Genomic DNA, 17,701 nt, shown 5'->3' with positions numbered 1-17,701 from the left:
GACAGGTCCAGAAGATGAAAAGGCATTTTGGTGCAACAATCACACTACAGGTCCAAAGTCTCCTTTCTAGCTAGCCATGATTAAGATGATCTTATTGGCACAGACCAGAAAGGGTTGAAATTTCTCTGCGGGGGTCTCCTAGCTGCAGAGAAGGGCAGAGGAGAGCTGTGCTCCCATAGGTTACAGCTGGAGGAATGACTCCTGCTGAGTTAGCTCAAATCAATCAGGCCCCTTAAGGTCTCCCTGTATGACCTAATTGGCTATGAAGCAGGCAGCGCAGTGGGCCTTTTCTCAAAGGTTGTGTCCCAAATGGCACCCTCTTCCCTGTACCCTTTTTCATAAACCATTTTCCCCATAGGGCTATGTTCAAAAGTAGTGCAATATGTAGGGAATAGTGTGCCATTTGGGAGGAAGATAAGTGATAACACACACTCTGAGCTACAGCATCTAACTATGGTCCCCCATGTGGTTCCTGCTAGCAACTCTGAAATGAACCTATACGTTTAGGTTGTTCAGTCAAATAGAATAGATGTGTACAATTCACATGAGATTCACAGATTTTCCCTCCGATGGGCCTTGGACAAACAGATCTGTGTTGGTAATCATTGGAGAAATCTGGTAGCTATTCTTTATGTTCGGTCCCCTTGGTGACTGAATCAAATTCAACAGCATGTTGACGCGTCATCGTGCTGCTCTCAAGGCTATGGGAATTAAAATATATAGTACCACTCCTTAGGGACAGACAGCGTTTGACACATCTGACTCTGGGTTCTTGTTATATGAGACGGGAAATTAAAGCTCCCACAGCTTATACTGTATATTCTGTCTGAGGTGTGTGTCCCAGTAGAAAAATAAATCTCTAAACACATCTCTTCCACTTAAACACATGAAATGACTCATCACAACTCACACACTAATTAGTCTCGACGATCTCAAGCAATATGATGTACTACAGATAATAGTTCTTTCCTACCACAGAAAGGCCCTTCGTCAGACAGGTCTGCACAGTCCGGCTTGCTGTTGCAGATCTTTTCTGGTGGTAGGCAAGTGGAAGTGTCATTGGCACAGGGGTATTTTGGAGGCTTACAGACAGCTGCCTCACAGGACTCCTCATCAGAACGATCCTCACAGTCGATATCTCCATCACACACCCAGCTCTTGGTGATGCACTTTCCTGTTGGTGTGACACACATACACAGACATTTATGGAAACACACACATACACACACACGATTCATTAACACAACAAGACACAGAAAATATTCCTCAAAGACGATATCAATCATCAGCTGTCCCTACAGTAGAGTACAACCTCTGAAATTTAACCTTAAGACATTTAACTAAATGCTGAGTAACCAGTCAGCATTACCACACAGTGAACTTCAAGCTTCTGTAATACATTTGGTGAATAATCTAAGGCGGGGCAATATGGCTAAAATATAATAAAAAAATATATATCATGTTTAACTTTTATTTAACTAGGCAAGTCAGTTAAGAACTAATTCTTATTTACAATGACGGCCTACCCCAGTCAAACCCGGACAACGCTGGGCCAATTGTGCACCGCCCTATGGGACTCCCAATCACAGCCGGATGTGATACAGCCTGGATTCAAACCAGGGACTGTAGTGACACCTCTTGCACTGAGATGCAGTGCCATTGACCACTGCGCCACTAAGGAACACTAAATATCACAATATTTTTGATGGTATGGAGGTATAAGGTTTTTGAATAAAAGAAGTTCACATGCTTTATGAGTAGTGTATGACCCTAGGGTGTTAACAAATGCATTCTAAGTGTTTTTAATGGAGCTTTGTCCATTCTGATTGTTTTATAGTGTTCAATGAAACTTCAACCAAAAGTTGGAATAGAGTGGGGACTTTGAATACAGTGTTTGACATGACAATGTATGGAAAAAGCCAGTGAAGGGTTTTTGTGACAGGGCAGGAACCAAAGTATTGGTCATTGTTTCCCACTGGATCCTAATTAATGTTACATTCAATGTTTTCTCTTACTGTAGCTTTGATGTACTGTACATATAGTAAAATATTCATCCTTCGCCTACTCCTCTCTGATTTAGAATATACCGTTGCAGAAACAACAAGCCGATCTAGGCCTACACCAGTACTAGTAGCAGGCTGTATTAGCCATCTAGCTACGTTTGCTCTGACTAAGTACAACTAGGGTTTAGCATTAGCGGCTAACACAATTTATTTTAGCCACAACTAGCAAATAAAAGATAAACTAGCTGTTTGCAGACAGTATAAGATACACAAACGAATAGTGTGATTTTAGAATGCTTGTGGATGTATAGTAGGAAGCAAAGTGGAAAGCAGCATCATTGTCACCAACATCTGCAGCATTGCCCATGCAGACCATCAGACTGCTAGTGGTTGATTTGACTTGTTGTAGCACAAAAGCTGCTCTGCTCGAGTGACAGGGGGAGGGTTTGGTGTGTGTGAAAAGAGAGTGGGAGAGAGACGACTGAAGTAGCAAACGGAGTAAACTATAAAAACTGATATTATTACATACAGCGAAGTGGCATAATGCATTTAACAACCAAAAACATTGAAATACCATTATACAAGGTAAAGGAAAAACCCAAACCAGTCCTTGGATCAATACCGGTATATAGTAAAATACAGTTTATCACCCAGCCCTAGAATAATCCCTCAGGCACTTTGAAGAAAAGCTCTAAATATAAAAACAGCCCAAAATGTTATTTAATGCATAACGTGATCCATATTTTAATCTGTTACACACAATGGGGTCCTTGCCGTCTACAAAGACTAAGATCAATACAGTATATTGAATCATGACTTTAGATTAGAATATACTACACTGAACAAAAATATAAACTCAACATGTAAAAGGCCCATGTTTCATGAGCTAAAATAAAAGATCCCAGAAATGTTGAATACTCATAAAAAGCATATTTCTCTCAAATGTTTTGCAACAAATTTGTTTACATCCCTGTTAGTGAGCATTTCTCCTTTGCCAAGATAATCTATCCACCTGACAGGTGTTGTCACAGGCGTCAAAATGAGTAGACCAAGGTGCAGCATGGAATATGTTCATCTTGTAGTTTAATGCAAAAAATGAACACTTTACAAATTAAACAAAAATGACAGCCAACAGTTCCGTCAGGTACTTACAACTAAACGGAAAACAACTACCCACAAAACCCAAAGGAAAAACAGGCTGCCTAAGTATGGTTCCTAATCAGAGACAACAATAGACAGCTGCCTCTGGTTAGGAACCATACTCGGCCCAACACAAGAAATACAAAACATTGAATGCCCACCCCACACCCTGACCTAACCACATAGAGAAACAAACCCTCTAACTCAGGGCAGGTCAGGGCGTGACAGGTGTAGCATATCAAGAAGCTGATTAAACAGCATGATCATTACACAGGTGCCCCTTGTGCTGGGGGACAATAAAAAGCCACTTAAATGTGCTGTTTTGTCACACAACACAATGCAACAGATGTCTCAAGTTGAGGGAGCGCGCAATTGGCATGGTGACAGCTGGAATATTCACTAGAGCTGTTGCCAGAAAATTGAACATTAATTTCTCTACCATAAGCCGCCTCCAACGTCGTTTTAGAGAATTTGGCAGTACGTCCAACCGGCCTCACAACCGCAGACCACGTGTATGGCGTTGTGTGGGTGAGCGGTTAGCTGATACCAATGTTGTGAAGAGAGTGCCCCATTGTGGTGGGGTTATGGTATGGGCTGGCATAAACTACAGGCAACGAACACAATTGCATTTTATCAATGGCATTTGAATGCACAAAAATGCCATGACGAGATCCTGAGGCCATTGTGAGGCCCATTTTATTTAAGGTATCTGTAACCAACAGATGCATATCTGTATTCCCAGTCATGTGAAATCCATAGATTAGGGCCTAATGAATTGATATAAATTGACTGATTTCCTTATATGAACTGTAACTCAGTAAAATCAATGAAATTGTCGGATGTGTCATGACGTTGGCCTGAGGGGGAAGGTTTATGGGGGAGGACCCCCATAAATATCTTTCCCCTTTTTCCTCTCTCTACTCTACCAATGTGACTATTGAAAATCCCTTTGTTAACATTGAGAGAGAATCTGGTGACATCAAAAGATGGGAACTGAACCATATTTCGGTAATCCTACTCGTCGCGTTAGCGCAGCAACTGTAGACGTGGGCTAGGAGAGGACGGACAGAGTATCTCTTCTACCACAAGCTGACGGTACTACCAAGTATCCATTCTACCATCAGACATTCTTCAAAGGACAACCCGGCCTCCCATCTACGACCAACCGATCGAAGCGCAGCTCAGAGTAAATATTTATTGCATTTCCCTTTTTCAAATGGGCGGTAATTTAGAATGCATAAGATACTGTATTTACGATAGCATAGCTTCTCTCTTTGTTAATCAGTCTTCCCGCTCTTTCACTCAAACCCAACCCCCTTTCCTTTGTGTAACCAGCCGTCATGTCAACTCCAGGGATGTTTTCTTTATGACAAAATTTGTAATCAATGTATGATCCATTCTGTGTATATGTAATTCTGTATGATTAGTTAGGTATTTAGTAAATAAATAAACCATATTTTGTATTGCTGATTCAACTTGTTAGCTAGGGTTCGTGACGATAACCAAGAACTTACAACTTTCAGATGAGACTAAATAAGGTGAGGATTAAATATTGACTGCTACTGATGTAAAAGATTACCAGGTCTTTAAGAGTTTATTCGGAAGATAAAAACTCTATAAACATTATTTCGTGGTGCCCCGACTTTCTAGTTAATTATTTACCTGAGTAGCTTAATCAGGTAATATTAATTACAGAGAAATTATTTTATAGAATAGCATGTCATATCACTTAATCCGGCATAGCCAAAGACACGACATATGTTGCATTTATATTTTCGTTCAGTATACATTGCATGAGGTAATGTCAAAAATCTTCTTCCTTGCGTGAGTGCATCAACAGAAAGGCGCAGCCACAGTGGTGAGTGAAAGGCTTTACTTCATGTGAAAATCCACAGCTAGATCATTACAGCCTCCTGATACCTGCTACCAGGGGTAATCTTAAATTACCCTTACTCGCCATTTTGAATTACAAAGAGGCAGTGAATGCAGGTGGAACCACTGCAGGGGGTAGAATCAGCCACACACAGATAATCGAGAACTTGGTTCTATCTGCAAAAAGATAATTCTGAGATAATTAGCTTTAAAATTCCGAACCCTCATATGATTGAATGGTGTCAGCAATTTTTATATTGTATTCTTTTGAACTTAACATGAACCACTGGTGTATTTAGAGTAATATACACTGTACAAAACATTAGGAATACCTTCCTAATATTGAGTTGCACCACACCCCCCCCTTATCCCTAAGAATAGCCTCAATTCGTCGGCGCATGAACTCTACAAGGTGTCGAAAGCGTTCCACAGGGATGCTGGCCCATGTTGACTCCAATGCTTCCCACAGTTGTGTCAAGTTGGCTGGATGTCCTTTGGGTGGTGGACCATTCTTGATACACAGGAAACTGTTGAGTGTGAAAAACACAACAGTGTTGCAGTTCTTGACATACTCAAACAGGTGCGCCTGGCACCTACTACCATATCCTGTTCAAAGGCACTTAAATCTTTTGTCTTGCCCATTCACTCTCTGAATGGCTCAAAAACTCCCTAGAAAGGCAGGAACCTAGGAAGAAATCTAGAGAGGAACCAGGCTCTAAGGGGTGGCCAGTCCTCTTCTGGCTGTGCCAGGTGGAGATTGTGAGTACATGGCCATTTAAGGCCAGATTGTTCTTCAAAATGTTCAAACGTTCATAGATGACCAGCAGGGTCAAATAATAATTGCAGTGGTTGTAGACGGTGCAACAGGTCAGTATCTCAGGAGTAAATGCCAGTTGGCTTTTCATAGCCAAGTATTCAGAGGTCGAGACAGCAGGTGCCGTAGAGAGAGAGAGAGAGAGAGAGAGTCAAAAACAGCAGGTCCGGGACAAGGTAGCACGTCCGTGAACAGGTCAAGGTTCCCTAGCCGCAGGCAGAACAGTTGACACTGGAGCAGCAGCACAGTGAGGTGGACTGGGGACAGCCAGGAGTCATCAGGACAGGTAGTCCTGAGGCATGATCCTAGGGATACTACCAAAAACTACTTAAGTCGTTTTTTGGGGTATCTGTACTTTACTATTTATATTTTTGAAAACTTTTACTTTACTACATTACTAAAGAAAATAATATACTTTTTACTCCATACATTTTCACTGACACCCAAAGGTATCCCTTACATTTTGAATGCTTAGCAGGACAAGAAAATTGTCTATTTCCCACACTTATCAAGAGAACATCCCGTCATCCCATACTGCCTCTGATCTGGCGGACTCACTAAACACATGATTCGTTTGAAAATTGTCTTGAATGTTGGAGTGTGCCCCTGGCTATCTGTAAATTTAAAAAAAATGTCAAAAATGGTGCTGTCTGGTTTGCTTAATATTAGGAATTTGAAACGATTCATACTTTTACATTTACGTTTGATATTTAAGTATATTTAAAACCAAATACTTTCAGACTTTTACTCAAGTAGTATTTTACTGGGTGACCTTCACTTCTACTCAAGTCATTTTCTATTAAGGTATCTTTACTTTTACTCTGGTACGACAATTGGGTACTTTTTCCACCACTGCAAAAATGCAGATAAAACCAAGCTCTCGATATGCCAGAATGTATCATCGTTAATGCAGCTATGCCTGTCTGAAGCCTGGATTACAGAGCATCCCAATTTAGAGGCCCAATTTTAAAGCTACATCACATGGAGAATTGATTCGCTGTTGCACATTCCGGGAGAAAATAGATGGTATTATAAAATCTATGCTGTACCCATGACATACTACATGGAGAGTTAGATAATGTAGAGTTTATATGTGTTTTAAACATGTTTCCAATTTTGCCATTTGATGTTGATCAACTACAGACATTTAACTTTGCTCCTAGTTTAGCATTAATGTAAAGGTCAAAGATAGAATATTCTGTCTGTCCATATTGTGCTGTTAGTTAAATAGTGTAGCTAGCACGTTTCGTTTCTGTGTTCCAGTTACTGACGGAGTAGTCTCTTAGCTACAGCATATCATACAGTACCTGTGTCTTTGCATGTGAACTTGGCCTTGGGGTCGCACATCCTCTTGGTGCCCTCACAGGCCATCTCGTCAGTCCCGTCCTCACAGTCTTTGTCTCCATCACACCTCCAGCGTTCTGGGATACACGTCCCATCTGCCGTACAGTGGAACTCATCCCTAGTGCACTCAATCACAGGAGGCAATGCTGCAAGGGAAAATATACATACAGTGCAAGTCAAAAATTTGGACACACCTACTCATTCAAGTGTTTTTCTTTATTTGTACTATTTTCTAAATTGTAGAATAATAGTAAAGACATCAAAACTATGAAATAAGACATATGGCATCATGTAGAAACCAAAAAAAGTGTTAAACAAATATATAAAATAGTTGAGATTCTTCAAAGCAGCCTCCTTTTTCCTAGATGACAGCTTTGCACACTCTTGGCATTCTCTCAACAAGCTTCATGAGGTAGTCACATGGAATGCATTTCAATTAACAGGTGTGCCTTGTTAAAAGTTCATTTGTGGAATTTCTTTCCTTCTTAATAAGGAAAAGCCAGTTGTGTTGTGACAAGGTAGGGGTGGTATACAGAACAAAGCCCTATTTGGTAAAAGACCAAGTTCCTATTATGGCAAGAACAGCTCAAATAAGTAAAGAGAAACAACAGTCCATCATTACTTTAAGACATGAAGGTCAGTCAATCCGGAAACTTTCAATAACTTTGAAAGTTTCTTCGTGCAGTTGCAAAAACCATCAAGCGCTATGATGAAACTGGCTCTCATGAGGACTGCCACAAGAAAGGAAGACCCAGAGTTACCTCTGCTGCAGAGGATAAGTTCATTAGAGTTACCAGCCTCAGATTGCAGCCCAAATAAATATTTCACAGAGTTCAATTAACATACACATCTCAACATCAACAGTTCAGAGGAGAATGTGTGAGTCAGGCCTTCATGGTCAAATCCCTGCAAAGAAACCACTACTAAAGGACACCAATAATAAGAATAGACTTGCTAGGGCCAAGAAACACGAGCAATCTGTCCTTTGGTCTGATGAGTCCAAATTTGAGATTTTTGGTTCCAACCACAGTGTCTTTGTGAGACACAGAGCAGGTGAACGGATGATCTCTGCATGTGTGGTTCAACTATGTAAAGAAAAAAGTATTTAATAAGATTATTTCTTTCATTCAGATCTAGGATGTGTTGTTTAAGTGTTCCCTTTATTTTTTTGAGCAGTATATATTGAGATCATGTGACAGATCATGTGACACTTAGATTGCACACAGGTGGACTTTATTTAACTAATTATGTGACTTCTGAAGGTAATTGGTTGCACCAGATCTTATTTAGGGGCTTCATAGCAAAGGGGGTGAATACATATCCACGCACCACTTTTCCGTTTTTTATATTTTTGAAACAAGTAATTTTTTTAATTTCACTTCACCAATTTTGACTATTTTGTGTGTCCATTACATGAAATACCCCAAAAACTACATAGGAAAAACGCCAAAGTTGATGAATACTTTTACAAGGCACTGTAAATAGAATCCTTATGTAACAGCGGAAATTTGTTCAGTCTCCAAACTTTTGACAATTGGGTTATGTATATTCCTTCAAATTATATTTTTAATCATCCTAAGTAGTCACAAGACCGACTGTATTTAACATAACCACTTCCACATTGCCAATAGTTAATTTTTCATTTCCAGGGTTTTTTCTGGATCAAAATGGGGCTTAGGTGGTGGCATGGCAGTGGGTGTGGCCATTGTTGCGGTTTTAAAGCTATTTTCCTGCAATTCTACACATTTTGCCATGGCTTATGCTATGCTTACAAAATCAATGACCAAAATACTCCTGAATGCATAATGTTTTGAATGTTAGATTCTCCCTGACTGTCTAGCCTTTATTTTGGTGATTATGAGTTCTCAAAGAGGACCTTATTTAAAAATATATAGGTCCATTATCTTTCCTGCAGGCTTTATATCTAGTTAGCTGTTCTTTTTTCATTTTTTTTTTTACTGTTTGGACATGGGTGGGCTGCCTAACAAAACAGTTAGGCAGCCCACCCAAGACTTTTCTATGCAAAAACCCTGACTTTCAAAAAGAAAACACGTTTAATGCTTGGATGTCAGAGATCAGAAGGATTTCCATAACAGTCAGAGCCTGCTGAGCCATAGCTGTTACCCCTGGGGTGGCCCACAACACAGCAACACTACACTGTGTTAGAGTAGAGAGGAAGAGGCTAGAGCTGGGGCTCAGGCTTGACATCAGGACACGGTTTGATGAATAGCTTCCTCATTCTAGTGACAAGCTAGTGAGCTGTGAGTATTCCAGCCGGCCGGGCCCAGCTCAGCCTTCTGGGGTAATTATAACAGATTAAAATATTCTTGATGGTTGTACTCTTGTGAAGAGTAGATGAGATTAGATCAGCCGAGCGAGAGCCGGGCAAGAGCCGAGCGAGGAGGATGAAGACTTAAGGATATTAGACCAGGCCAATTAATAGTTACTTTGAACTCATCATTATCTTTAAAAAAAAATCTTTCTACTGATTTAAATGGCAATTGAATAATTGATAGTTACAATCATTGATACGTGTAGTAATGAGGAGTAGTAAGCCTGACTTGAAACATCTACCTCATGTTGAGATAGATAATGTGATACTTAGTGCAAAATGTATTTGGCCAAATGAGGGATGGCGCTATCACTTAGAGTAGAATATTCATTATGGATTCATGGTAGTAGTAGCAGCATGGTTTATCTTAACTGTGGGCACATAATCTTGTAATTGCTAACAAAAAGTGCTACGATACAGGTATTACAAATAACAGCATTGTTTCTCTCACCAGCTCCATCTCCTCCACAAGTAGTGTTCTCGTCGCTGAAGTCCCCACAGTCGTTGTCCCCATCGCAGGCCCAGTGGTCTGGGATACACCTCCCACTGGAGCACTGGAACTGGGTGTTGGAACAGGAGTGGACACAACCAACCTCGTCACTACCATCTCCACAGTCATCATCTAGGGATAGAGGAAAAAGAGCATGTGTGACTGACTAGGTTTGAGTCCTGCATATCATTAAACTGTGTTAGAACGCTATGCTAAAGCCTATGCATTAGCTTGGGGAGGTAGCATAAGTCTTCACTTCCAGGCAAGGTTATAGTACTCAGCGCATGGGTGTGGTTTTCCGAACCACTTCAGTTACATACGGAGACAGTGGTTGATTTGAAAGTTGTGGGTTATACAAGGTGCATGAAATGTACAGTAGATCAGTGTTTCTCAACTTCTGTTCTTGAGTATTCTAACCACAAAGTTGCTCATCTTTATTGAAGCTCTGTACAATCATACCTGATTCTCAAGGATGGTCGTTGAGGGAGAAACTGCTATATAGGTTTTCAGTAGAAACGTACCTGAATCACAATGCCACTTGACACTGATGCATCTCCCATTGGAACAGCTGAACTGGGTGAGGGGCTCACAGGTTGGGAATGCTGTAGACACAAAGGCAGACAGACAATCAACTATAGTTTGTAAACACCTCAAACCCATAGGGCCACATTCATTCTAAAAATACATTGCCTGAAACGCCTTACAAACACTCCATTCCAAATCAAACTGTATTTATCACATGCGCCGAATACAACTGTTGAAGACTTCGCAGTGAAATGCTTGCTTACGAACCTTGCCCAATGATGCAGAATTAAAACATAATAATTAAAAATGAAATACACAAGTATGGAGCTATATTCAGGGAGTACCAGTACCAGATCAATGTTCAGAGGTACAAGGTATTTGAGGTACATGTACATGAAGGCAGGGTAAAGTGACTAGGCATCCGAATAGATAATAATAAGAGTAAAATAAACAACAGAGTAGCAGCAGCAAATGAAGAGTGTAAAAGTGTGTGTTTGTACAGTATGTGTGTATTATGAAATTCCATTAGCTGCTGCCTATGTTTGTGTTGCTTCACAGTCCCCGCTGTTCCATAAGGTGTATTTGTATCCGTTTTTTAAATCTGATTCTAATGCTTGCATCAGTTACCTGATGTGAAATAGAGTTCCATGTAGTCATGGCTCTATGTAGTACTGTGTGCCTCCCATAGTCTGTTCTGGACTTGGGGATTGTGAAGAGACCCATGTCTTGTGTGGTATGCATGGGTGTCTAAGCTGTGTGCTAGTCGTTTAAACAGACAGCTCGGTGTCTGTTTATGTGTGTGTGTGTGTGTGTTGTGTCGGTATGCGTGTGTGTGTTGTGTGTGCGCACATGTAGTGTATGTGAATGTGTGAGGGTTTTGTATGGGAGTGAGTGTAGTGTATGTGAGTGAGTATGGAGTGTACATATGGAGTGTATATAAAGTCTAGTGAGTGTGCGTAGGGTCAGTGCAAGATTGAGTTAGTGCAGACAGTTTGGGTACCATTAATTGACCATTTAGCAATCTGACTATTTAGCAGTCTTATGGCTTCGAGGTAGAAGCTGTCTCGGATCCTATTGGTCCAAGAGCTGATGCTCCGGTACCGTTCGCCGGACGGTAGCAGAGTGAACAGTCTATGGCTTGGGTGGCTGGATTGTTTGGCAATTTTTCAGGTCTTACTATGACACCTCCTGATATAGAGGTCCTGGATGGCGGACAGCCCAGTGATGTACTGGGCTGTCCGCACCACCCTCTGTAGTACTTTGCGGTCAAGGGTGGTGCAATTGCCATAACAAGTGGTGATGCAGCCAGTCAAGACGCTCTCGATGGTGCAGCTGTAGAATTTTGAGGATCTAAGGACCCATGACAAGTCTTTTCAGTAATGGCGTGCCCTCTGCACAACTTTGCAGGTGTGTGCGGACCATGTTAAGTCCATAGTGATGTGGACGCCAAGGAACTTGAAGCTCTTGACCCGCTCCACAACAGCCCCGTCGATGTGGATGGGGGCATGCACTCCCCTCTTTCTCCTATAGTCCTTCTCCTATAGTCCACAACGTTGAGGGAGAGGTTGTTGTCCTGGCATCACACTGCTAAGTCTTTGACCTCCTCCCTGTAGGCTGATTCATCGCCATTGGTGATCAGACCTACCACCGTTGTGTAGTCAGTAAACTCGATGATGGTGTTGGAGTCATGAGCGGCCACGCAGTCGTGGGTGAACAAGGAGTACAGGAGGGGACTAAGCACACACCCCTGATGGGCCCCTGTGTTGAAGGTCAGCGTGGCGGAGGTGTTGTTGCCTACCCTCACCACCTGGGGCCGGCCCATCAGGAAGTCCAGGATCTAGTTGCAGAGGGAAGGGTTCAGAACCCTACTCCTCACTACTCATCTTTTTGACTATATGTGTATTGCAGGCTGAAATAAATTACCCAAGCAAGTTAATAAGAGTTACCGCAACACAGAATGTTATGATAAACACATGAAAATGAATGGAAATATGCCTAACGAATACATTAATACTGGATGCAAGTGTGGCTGTTGTAAATGGCACCCTTAATTTGCATGCACCTTTTGGACAGGGTATTATGTATACTGTATGTGCGAGTGATGCTTGTTTTCAGGTAGAAAAGCTCATTTAGGATTCAATTGATCATAACTCATATTTAAGTGATCAATGAGACCTGCAAAAAAATACAGATTCAGGTTAAGACAAAAACACGAAACATCTAATTAAATCGGAGACGGAAAGAACATGATTCATCCCCAGATGTTTTGGGTTAATCCAAAATAATGTAGAGAAATAATGCCTCTGTGTTAGAAACGCTGCTTTAATCAATAAAAGAGGGCGGCAGAACAACAACAAAACAGACAGTTTTCCCATTGGGAGTTTAGCGTAGCTCACCGCTCGGTGGAAAAACACACCACCTAAACACACCAGCTAGTGCTGCTTTGACAGACAGTGTCTCCGCTTATACCCTTAAATACTTGTGATCTGCATTCGTATTCCCGTCACATTCAACCTAGTTTCAATTTCTGATTATACACTTTTTGAGATATTTCCATTACAGGTGAGGAGCGTTATTAAACTCAGAGACTTAATTGTAATTGATTCTTTGGAATCCCTATTGCTACAGACACCAAGGGCATTAGTTAGGACACAGTGAATGTTCACCACATACATACACTATATATATATATATATATATATATATATATATATATATATATATATACACACAAAAGTATGTCTAAACCCCTTCAAATAAGTGGATTAGGCTATTTCAGCCACACCCATTGCTTACAGGTGTATAAAATCGAGCGCACAGCAATGCAATCTCCATAGACAAACATTAGCAGTAGAATGGCCTTAAAGAGCTCAGTGACTTTAAACTTGGCACCGTCATAGGATGCCACCTTTCCAACAAGTCAGTTCGTCAAATTGCTGCCCTGATAGAGCTGTAAGTGCAGTAAGTGCTGTTATTGTGGAGTGGAAACCTCTAGGAGCAACAACGGCTCAATCGCGACGTGGAGCTTCAGGTTTTAAAAACCCACTGTCGCTGCAGTGGAGAAAATTGAGCTTCCAGAGACTCTGTGGGAACTCCTACAGCGCAGTAATGCCTGAGGAATCTCAGAAAACACTATGAGAGAGAATATGTTTTGCAGCGCAGCTTGATTATGACTGAATGAAGTCGAGCATGAACTTTAATTACAGCTTACACCCTGGCTGTTTGTGACTGTGTATTGAAGCAGCTTAGTAAGCACACAAAGGAGTCGGAGACGATACAACACTATGCAGGGCCTGGCACTGATCATCAGAGATTGCCATGTGCCATCTTTACCATATACAGTGAAGGGACAGGAGGTTTTAAAAACCTTTTAAATGTGTTTTCCCAGTATTTTTTACAATTTGTTAGTAATTCAACTATTTCACATCACTAAATATGTAACTTACGGCCTGAAAAGCTCCCTCTGCATGAAAGTCACACAAAAGTATAATTATGAGATTAGACTAGTGTACCAGAAAGATAGCAAGTATAGCCAGTTGAAATCAGGTACTGTAAAAAGAAATATGAAAACAAAATAAACTGTTGGGTCATAAAAATGGCAAGCACTACAACTTACTTTGGTATAAGTTGAGATACACTGCGTAATTCTGCAATACTAAAATGTTTTTAAAAAAATGCTACAAGTGTTATTTCGCAGCATCATTCTAACTCTCCTTAATCAGTGAGTAAGAAGTGAATGCTCAGCTGCTGGCCCTGAGGACTCAGGGCTATTTAATAATGTAACTGCTAAAACTCACATGAATGAAACAAGCAATGTAAGAGAGACAACAAAGTATTCAAGGAACTAGTAAATTAAGAAATAGCTCTAAGGGACATTCTTGTAGGAAAATTAGATTTAGGGGAAACAGTTTGAAAACAGTGTCAGATAGATAGCAAGGACATCACAATAAATCTATTCTTATTTCTCCAAATAATAAGCAAACGGGTACACTCATGCATCCCTTCACAACTAAGACTATGCCAATTAAAAGGTGTCATGACTGTCCTGATCAGGTCAGGGTACAGGAGACCACCACCCTACAGATTATCTCCCAAACCCCCAACAGAGGAGGAGAGATCTAGGGGTCTGAAGATGTGGGGGTTTTATGACACCTCACGCCCATAATAAAACTTAGGCCACAGAGAAATTCCTTTGTCCTAACAATGGAGAACTGGCCTCAGAACATTAAACATGCAATAAAGGGACTTTGGAACAATGGTTTCCGTCAGCCACAATGGTGGTCATGACGAGAGGTGGAATATTAAAATGAATGTAACTTTTTTTATTGTTTTTAAAGGTTAAGAGATGACGTTATTATGAAAACATTGTACCTTTAAGAGTTTTCCCAGTATATGCCTGATGTTTATACATTGTACGTTGTGTAGAAAATATCCAAATCAAACAGAATGTTTTGGTAAAGATGAAATGTGAAGTTAGTGTCTAAAATTTGATTTTTAGTAGAGCCAAAGCCTTGCCCGTTTACTTGGTCCGCCCAGAGAATTGCCCTAAAGGCGGTTACACCCACTTCTGACCCGAGGGTATAAGACAGGAGAGTGAAGAATTAACATAGAAGACTAATTGACCCCAAGCTGCAGCTAAGGTCTAACAAAGTCGACGAACCCCAAAACGAAACACAAGGTTGAAGACAAAGAAATCTTTTTCTACACGAGCTACAGACGAGTAGCTGTGTCTAAGCGGGTGAATTCAAGCCGAACCACCCAGCCTCCACTCTCCATTGAATCGTGGTATCTACCCCGTTCGGGCCGAAGCTGTGAGCTCTGAGCTACAGAGCTGTCTGTCCTCAGAAGACCCCTTTCAGATCAAGGGTGAGGATCAGACCACTTAGCCAAGAAGGACACTGACATCGTGAGGACAACCAGAGAGTTGCGCCGGAGAAGTGCGTCATTTAGAAGCCTAAACGACCCACGCGGAGCTTCCCACCTGAGACCTGCAACACGTAATTACATCATTATATTCTGACCCATAAGAGCGGCAGTTCGGGGCGAGGCTAGTTAAATAAGCATGGCTGACAAATGAACCCAAATGTATATTTCTCTCGTGTACTTCCTTTATTTCTCTCTCTTTAAAATCCCCATTTTGGGTAACAAGCGCCATAGTGTGTTGGCCCGTTATACTAAGTCCTAATCAATAGCTAGACTGTGTTTTGTGTATTTTTATCATCATTTTAGCTTGCTAGTAAATAAATAATCAACTAAGATTGGTGTGGTAAATTCAGTGGTAAAGCCCGGGTCCGTGCAGATTCCCGGATTATACGACGTTCAGATTGAGACTGTAGAGGAAATTGATTAATTTAGCGACTGTTGTAATCGATATTCTGATATCTTTTGAGTTAATTTGGGAAATAGAAACTCAATCAAAACAATGTTCCCATGGTGCCCCAGGTTAATGAGTTAATAATTGCTTGATTTATTGCTTAATTCATTTAATCACGCAATTATAAACCGTTAATCATTCGATGAGCAACAGTCGTCACATTAACTAATACAACGTCACGACAAAGGTAACCCGATAGCCTGCTCAATAATCATATTCAACAACCTGTGTTTGTTCAATTGGATATTGCATTTTAGTTTTCAGAAACTAGCTAAGAACAAGCCTTATTACTCTTTAGAAAGAGGAAAGTACTATATTTTAATAGAAATATAACCAACCGGCTGCTGTGCACTAGACAAGAACACACACTAAGAGTTCAAACAGCCAAGCTAGCATTCAGTTGTCTCACCAGGAGGCATATTTTGAAATACTTTTAAGGCTTCTCTGGTGTAGTTGGGTCACTAAAAGACGAGCTGTCTTTTCCACTGAACCATTTCCTCTGAGCTACACCTCACAGCGGTATGTCCTTTTCTTTTCCTCTCAAGGTTGGGGATGAGGTCAATAGAATCTTCAGATCTGACAGTGTCATCGTAAAAGTGGTCACATCTTCTTCTTTGAAAGCCTCTCTTGGCGTTTAAAAACCCAGCACTTTCCTTCCTTTCCAAAAACATAAACAGCAGAGAGTGTTTGTTCTGATTTGGTCTACTAGGACGTTTTAGTATGAATAATCTTACAGGGTTGAAACCTAACTTGAGATGCTCACCCTTAACGATCATACATAATCAAAAACTGAGTTCATCGCCAGGATTCAGGGCCATATAATGCAGATTGAGAGTCTGACTCACCACAGGAGGAAGTCTCATCGGACATGTCCCCGCAGTCGTCGTCTCGGTCGCAGCGCCAGGCCTGGGGTATACAGCGTCCGTTCCGACAGGAGAACTGGTTGGGCTGACAGGCCTGGGCTGAGAAAGACATGGAAGACAGCAGAGCATTTGTAATTGAATCACATGGGTGTTAAGTTAAAGCCAGACATGTTCAGCTCCCTAATGATCATTCAATCATATGGCATGTCAATGTCAGGCCTATGGAGCTTAAGTTGATCTCTCCATGACAGATATATCACATATATCAAGTCTGGAGTAAACGAGCAGAGCCCTTAAACTAACCTTTCAGTCACATACAGTGACACATTTTGTTGTTTTGGCTCTGTACTCCAGCACTTTGGATTTGAAATTATACAATGACTATGAGGTTAAAGTGTTAACTGTCAGCTTTAATTTGAGGGTATTTTCATCCAAATCGGGTGAACCGTTTAGAAATTACAGCACTTTCTGTACATAATCCCCCCATTTTTATGGACCAAAAGTATTGGGACAAACTCCCTTATACACTACATGACCAACATGATCAAAAATATGTGGACACCTGCTCATAGAACATCTCATTCCAAAAAGCATGGGCATTAATATGGAGTTGGTTCCCCTCTTTGCTGCGATAAAAACCTCCACTCTTCTGGGAAGGCTTTCCACAAGATGTTGGAACATTGCTGCAGGGACTTGCTTCCATTCAGCCACAAGAGCATTAATGAGATCGGGCACTGATGTTGGGCAATTAGGCCTGGCTCGCAGTCGGCAATCCAATTCATCCCAAAGGTGTTAAATGGAGTTGAGGTCAGGGCTCTTTGCAGGCCAGTCAAGTTCTTCCACACCGATCTCGACAAACCATTTCTGTGTGGACCTCAACCTCATTTAACAGGAAAGGGCCTTTCCCAAACTTGCCACAAAGTTGGAAGCACAGAATCGTCTAG

General features: G+C 41.2%; 1 protein-coding gene across 8 annotated transcripts in view; it reads right to left on the bottom strand.

Annotated features, from left to right (window-relative positions):
• The window catches only part of lrp1bb (low density lipoprotein receptor-related protein 1Bb), a 441,142-nt gene that overhangs the window by 157,018 nt on the left and 266,423 nt on the right, over positions 1-17,701 (bottom strand). For all 8 annotated transcript variants that reach the window (XR_003869151.1, XM_029711578.1, XM_029711581.1 and 5 more), the window contains 5 exons: positions 16,740-16,856; positions 10,517-10,597; positions 9,957-10,127; positions 7,137-7,319; positions 974-1,174 (listed from right to left, as the gene is read on the bottom strand). Coding sequence is in view for 7 of the 8 variants with exons in the window: in XM_029711578.1 (XP_029567438.1) it covers positions 974-1,174; positions 7,137-7,319; positions 9,957-10,127; positions 10,517-10,597; positions 16,740-16,856 (753 nt within the window). In the remaining variant the exon portion in view is untranslated. The remainder of the gene's footprint in view (positions 1-973; positions 1,175-7,136; positions 7,320-9,956; positions 10,128-10,516; positions 10,598-16,739; positions 16,857-17,701) is intronic.

This window comes from Salmo trutta, chromosome 24, assembly GCF_901001165.1.
Source record: "Salmo trutta chromosome 24, fSalTru1.1, whole genome shotgun sequence".
Taxonomy (NCBI): Eukaryota; Metazoa; Chordata; class Actinopteri; order Salmoniformes; family Salmonidae; genus Salmo; species Salmo trutta.
This window is presented reverse-complemented; position numbering and strand designations above follow the sequence as displayed.